This window comes from Anticarsia gemmatalis, chromosome 17 (genome assembly GCF_050436995.1).
Source record: "Anticarsia gemmatalis isolate Benzon Research Colony breed Stoneville strain chromosome 17, ilAntGemm2 primary, whole genome shotgun sequence".
NCBI classification, from domain to species: domain Eukaryota; kingdom Metazoa; phylum Arthropoda; class Insecta; order Lepidoptera; family Erebidae; genus Anticarsia; species Anticarsia gemmatalis.
In genome coordinates, this window is record NC_134761.1 from 7,586,105 (window position 1) to 7,591,944 (window position 5,840).

The 5,840-nt window shown below is 36.0% G+C and overlaps 2 protein-coding genes across 2 annotated transcripts; both read right to left on the reverse strand.

Moving 5' to 3' along the window:
- Positions 1 to 1,715: 1,715 nt before the first annotated feature.
- Irbp (Inverted repeat-binding protein) lies at positions 1,716 to 3,868 on the reverse strand. Its single transcript, XM_076125007.1, has one exon. It carries the CDS (start codon positions 3,576 to 3,578, stop codon positions 1,800 to 1,802), a length of 1,779 nt encoding a protein of 592 aa, XP_075981122.1. The 5' UTR covers positions 3,579 to 3,868; the 3' UTR covers positions 1,716 to 1,799.
- Positions 3,869 to 4,460: 592 nt separating this feature from the next.
- On the reverse strand, positions 4,461 to 5,596 carry koko (cyclin Q). The gene is made up of 2 exons (XM_076125008.1): positions 4,823 to 5,596; positions 4,461 to 4,615 (listed from the first exon to the last, which is right to left on the reverse strand). Exons 1-2 carry the CDS (start codon positions 5,486 to 5,488, stop codon positions 4,526 to 4,528), a joined length of 756 nt encoding a protein of 251 aa, XP_075981123.1. The 5' UTR covers positions 5,489 to 5,596; the 3' UTR covers positions 4,461 to 4,525.
- Positions 5,597 to 5,840: the final 244 nt, after the last annotated feature.

Sequence of the window (5,840 nt, forward strand, 5' to 3'; positions counted from 1 at the left end):
TGTGTTGTTTATTTTGCCCTCACCTTTTATCCCTCTGCCTTTCTTCAGATTTCCTAAGATAGTCTTTTTTAATCATAATTTCAAGCACTCTATAATAAATGATCATGCCATTTCGAAATGCAAGATGAATGGAAGGATTAAAAGTCGTATTTTACTATTTTGGCCTGAGCGTTTTCCGCCTTGAAGCGATGTGACGGGTGGGATGGGTTAGAGCTAGGGTTGCCAGATGGCCGGGATTTCTGGGATTGTTCCGGAATGTTGTCCTATGTCAAGTAATTTTACTCTGCTGATCCGAAATGAAAAAATACAAGTTTTTACAAAGCTGCAATAAAACACTGGAGGTCAAAACATTGATTGCATTCGTGGCCCCAGGAATGTCCAGGTAATGATCAGCCTGAATCTGGCAACCCTAGTTAGAGTTAGAGCAGGTTAGGGTTGCCATCCGTCCGGGTTTCCCCGGATTTGTCCTAGTTTAGAGGGCATCCGGGGAGCGTCCGGGGTAGGTTTCATTTGTAGACCGGGTTTTAAAAATTAATAAATAAAAAAAAATTGCACACCACGACCCGACCCTTCCCCCACTCCTCCCGTCGCGGTTGTTCTTCTCGTTGAAATGTCCGAGTTTCGGACTCTAAAATCCGGTGTTTTCATGCGTCTTGTCCGGTTTTCCTAATTTTGGAGATGGCAACCCTAGAGCAGTTTCACATGACAATCTCTGAATGCCTGCGATACAAGATTAATTCTTATACTCTTTAAAATATAGCTTGATTAAAATGACAGTTCTAAGCAAAACAGAGAACACAACTTTGTAGTGACGTCTAACGAGTATTACAAATTGAAACACGAAAAATCTGTCTTGTCTAGCATTATAACTATTTTCTAAATACAGATCCTCAATAAGAAATCAGAATAATTCAATACAATCAGCCTTTAAACTAAAAATCAGTCCTATTTTCTTTAGTCTTAAAAATAAACCTAATAATTTTCAACCTCTCTACAAGGCTACGTCATGTTGCAAAAATTTTAGTGAGGAGACACAATAGATAAGAATAAATCATCTGATTAATCGGTAATCGCGAAGTACACTTTGATACTATTCGTGACCAAGAATTAATAATTAATCTCCAAGATTGTTCCAGCGATTCTGATGATAGCGATGAGGATGATACTGATTTAGGATGCGCACTATTAATTGCGCATCCTATATTACTATCATCCTCATCCCTATCATCAGTATTGCACAATTAACTGAATAAATTAATTTTATTTAACTGTTTTCATTGTTTTATTCAATTGATCCTAATTAATACTAAACTAGGAGAGGTCTCCGTGCGGTGTTAAAAGTAGGGCTGGTCGTCCTATACGAATTTGCTTAAACAATAAGATTCACAACAACAATTCGTAAAAAGCTAATTCAAAAATAATTGAATCGAATATAATTATTTTAGATACGATTTTTTCGCTATCGATTTTGATCAATACTTCTACAACCCTAGTCAAAACAGTTTGACATCTGTCATTCTAATCAAGCTATATTTTAAAGACTATAGTGCGAGAGTTGTCTAAGCTACCTCTTCACCAATTATCAGCCGAATCGGTTCAGCCATTCTTGAGCTATAAATAATGGACCTAACACGATTTTCATTCCTTTATAAAGATAGACAAGTATTTAATTTAATAGGTATTAGCTAATAATTATTTAATAAAACAACAACGACTACAAATAAGAGATAATATTTCATACAAAATATTTTAATTAACAGTGTTTATACATTTTAGAAAATTAAGCAGTTTGTTCACAATTATTTGAAGTGCTTATAAACTAAATCCACAAGATCATTCTTTTTCATCCCTGTTAAGGCAGGTAAATCATCAATGCTTTTTGAATTCAATATTTCTTTTAGTTCAACTACAGTGTATGCTTTCACTTTTCCATCATCAAGACGTTGTTGAAGTAATGTTTCATCTATTTCTAGTTTTGCTTTTTTGCTTGAAGGACCACTTTCTTTTTTGCTTTCGCGGGATGACGCGGCTTTTTTCACAGCAACGGGCCCAAATGGTCCAAAAATATCTTGAAAAATGTCATATTTTATATTCTGAAACCGCTCAGCATCAGGCTTTGTTGTATCTATAAATGGTTCTTCTTCATCCTCATCCAGGGCTTTTGATTCTACAGCCCTATATAGTTTTTGTACCTTAGGATTTTCAAACATATTAGGCTTATAATCAAATTTTAAATCTTTCAAAATATCATTCATCACATTTTTATTTACATCTGATATTTTGACATCATCATCTTCATGTAATACAGGAAGCTGTCTCACATTTTCTATAAAAGGCACTCTTATTACATCAAATCCCACTTCCACATCTAGACCCAATGGATTTGTAGATGGAGAAAGTGCAACAATAATAGGTTTAGCATTCACTCTAGTGCATAAAACACATAATGCTACCACATTTGTTTTAACACAAGCTTTGTACAAAGCCTTGAATGCAGAAATTGAGCCTTCAATGATACCCTCATTTGGGAATAAAAAGTAACAAGATTTTAGAAACCATTTTTCTTTACACATAATACTGGCCGGTTTGAATCCTAGTAGTTTCAGCATTGGTGGGCCAAATGGATTCTTGAGTGTCTTCATTTCATCATCAGTGAATTCAACTTTTTCACCTCCATATATCTTATAGTACAGTATTTCTGATTTGAGCACAGGCACAGGTTTAGACTCGAGCTCTTCATCATCTACATCCATTTTTTCATCCTTCATGGTAACTTTCATTGTTTTATTAACACTTGTAAGAATTTCATTGGTGTCTCTATCCAAATCTACTTTTTTGTATGTTTGACTATTACTTTTTAAAAGTGTATACACACCTACTCCAATAGCCAATCCTTCACCAATTTCAAAGCTTAAGCGAGCAACAGCTAGATGACGATGAGACTGCTGGTATATCATCTGTTCAATTTCTTTTGTATCCCACACTGGTTTTGGCAATACAATGTCATCTTTTTTATAAACTTCAATTAAGAAGTCATTATAAAATGAATCAATCTTATATTCCTCTTCAGAAATATTTATAAGCTTTACATCAATATTGGAATTAGTTAAATCAATAACTCTATTATATGCAGGTCTCTGGTCCAACTGCACCGGTGGTACATCCAACCGGGACAATAATACAATATTACGGGAGGAGAGCTGTTTCTTACAACTAGCAAATGCTCTACTACAGTATAGCAAAACCTCGGACAGTATCAAATCTTGTGCTTGCTGCAATGATGACATATCAAAATTATAAAGCTTCCTATAATCATCAAGAGTTGGTAATTTCAACGGGAATACTTCTTCGACGCTGTTTAAGCTGAGTGAAGTGGTATTTGAAACTTCGGTGCCGTAAAAGCAAACTCCAATCAGATCCGTGCCTGATATTCGCAAACATTGCCGTATCATTCTGCATGTAGCCGCAACAGCCAAATCAGCGGATTTACCTTTAGCATCGTAGGTATTGATGCAAATTATTGTGGCGGGAACACCTTTCCATGACGGAGTTGCTTCTATTTCGTCTTCTGAGTCCATTGTAACTTCAAAAGTTTATTGAAACGATGGAGAAATACAATCTAATTTATGTTAAAAACTCGTTAAAATGAGATAAACAAATAACTTGAACTTGTCCTGACTTGAATGTTTGAAGTGTTTAGGTACTTGTCAAGATAGCAACCGCCACGCCTCGCGCCTGCGGATTGTTTTGTATGTGTTGTGTTGAGTGTTGACTGCAGTTGACAGAAGTAACTTGTGTGACAGATGACACTGACACTATTGATTTGACATTAGAGGTAGGAGAAACGCACAGATTAAAATGTCCAGTACATAAAATTATATGTATGTAAATAAATAATAAATTTAATATCATTGCACACATCTAATTCCGCAGGGCATGCACCATGGAAACCAGACAACTGATAAACATACAAAATAACTAAATACAAAAAGGTCTTCTAAATATTAACCAGGCTCAGAACAGACACTCGTGCGCATCACACAAATTTTCGTGCCGGTCGGGATTCGAACCCATACACGGCGCATCGGTTATTGGTAAAGAACGGATAACCACCGTCTTGTATTTCCCCTTGCGTCAAACAGGCGTTAGGCGCCCACGTCTTGTAAGCATATCATGAGCTCCGGCACATAGACTTCGTCAAGTTGTTAAGAACAATATTAACGACAGGGTTCACTACTCATGAATAAGTGAAAGATAACATAACTAAAAGATTATGTGACAGTCAAGTACGAAAACAATAGCTGTCAAACTGTCTGATAAGTGATAAGCTATCCAATACTTATTAAGTAGGGCTATAACTGAGCCTATCTTACCTTGGATCATATTATCATTGATGATGATAATTTGTAACTATTTAATTATGTACAGAAAATGTACCTTTTGGTATTAAAAAAATCTAATTACATTTCAAATAGGATTTTATTATTAAGCACACAATAAAATTAATTGAAGATCACTATAATTTCTATATAGGTTCTGGTTCTCTGCTGTATACTTGCATTATTTTTTCCATTATTTCCCAATTTTTCTCTTTCTGCAAATCTTTGGTAAATACCTGAAAAATATAATAGACAAATGAATGTATAACACAGTCACATTCTAGACTAGTCAAAGGTGAGATCACAGTTCCAATGCATCATATAAATGTATTTTTTTCAATGTTTTCTATTGCTTAATATTAATTGATTTAGATTAAAATACTGAGAAGACAATAATACTCAATAATAAGCCAAGATAGATACTAATAATGACATTAACTTACCGAATACCATGCCGCATCATCATCCAATGTTGATGCCAGAGGTACAGAGACTCCAAGAACATGGAGTGCTAAGGTAAGACATGCAACTGCTATATGAGGTGCTCTGTAGTCTAATATAGCTGAGGAATGGTGGAAGTCTTGCAGGAATGACATAGCCGTGCGCGCTATCGGTGCTGAGCGCCACTGTGTAGGCGGAAACCACTCCTGAAGCGATCGCAAATAATGAAGCAAATATCTGTGTGGAGATGGCACATCCAGGTTGAATCCCAACAACCTTAGCACTAATAACTCTGCCTGAGCAACAGCACCACGCCACGACCAATACTCTTCTCCTAATTCTAAAGGTCCAGCGCCGCGGTTGATAGAATTATGAGCAACATTGACGGCGTCTCTCAGTCTTACTGGCTCGTCTCGTGACTTTCCTGCCGCACACAAACATGCCGTACAAATTACGTAACAATCGTAGTCGTTCTTTTCAGCTTCTTTGAAAAACTTGTGATAGAATATAGCAGCAGTAGCAACTGTCGCTGGTTGTAAACCAAGTTTTATGCCGCACTCAAAAATAAAATTCGTCGCCAAACTGTGCCCAGAGGCGCTACGATAATCAGGCAATCGCCGTTCACGTCGGCTGCTTTGCAGAGCCATCACGTCAATGACGTCCTTCATAGTTAGAATTATTATATTTATTTGTAGGTAATCAAAATATTGACGCCAACAAACAAACAATTTATAGTTTGAGTTTGAGGAGGTTATGTTATATCATAGACTAATTCTTTTTTTTTTATTTGACAGTTGAAAACTTGAAACCATGTCTTTCCAAAAGCAGTTTTGTTTCATGCATGTTTTCAAATCCTAAATTGTTTATGGTTTTCCTGCTACAAATTAACAATTAATCGATAATGTTAGTTACATATCTATCTTTGTAAATACGCGATACACATGCTAGAAAAATACAAGTTTAACACTGTTTCGAATGCAGTACTTGCGGTGAATGGTGAAGTAGTAGCCGACCGCCCCG

Bases quoted from the DNA above. Each gene is read 5' to 3' on its own strand.
- koko (XM_076125008.1), bottom strand. From the start codon at position 5,488: ATGAAGGACGTCATTGACGTGATGGCTCTGCAAAGCAGCCGACGTGAA. The intron at 4,616-4,822 runs GTAAGTTAATGT...TATATTTTTCAG, and splicing joins ATGATGCGGCATGGTATTCG to GTATTTACCAAAGATTTGCA.
- Irbp (XM_076125007.1), bottom strand. From the start codon at position 3,578: ATGGACTCAGAAGACGAAATAGAAGCAACTCCGTCATGGAAAGGTGTT.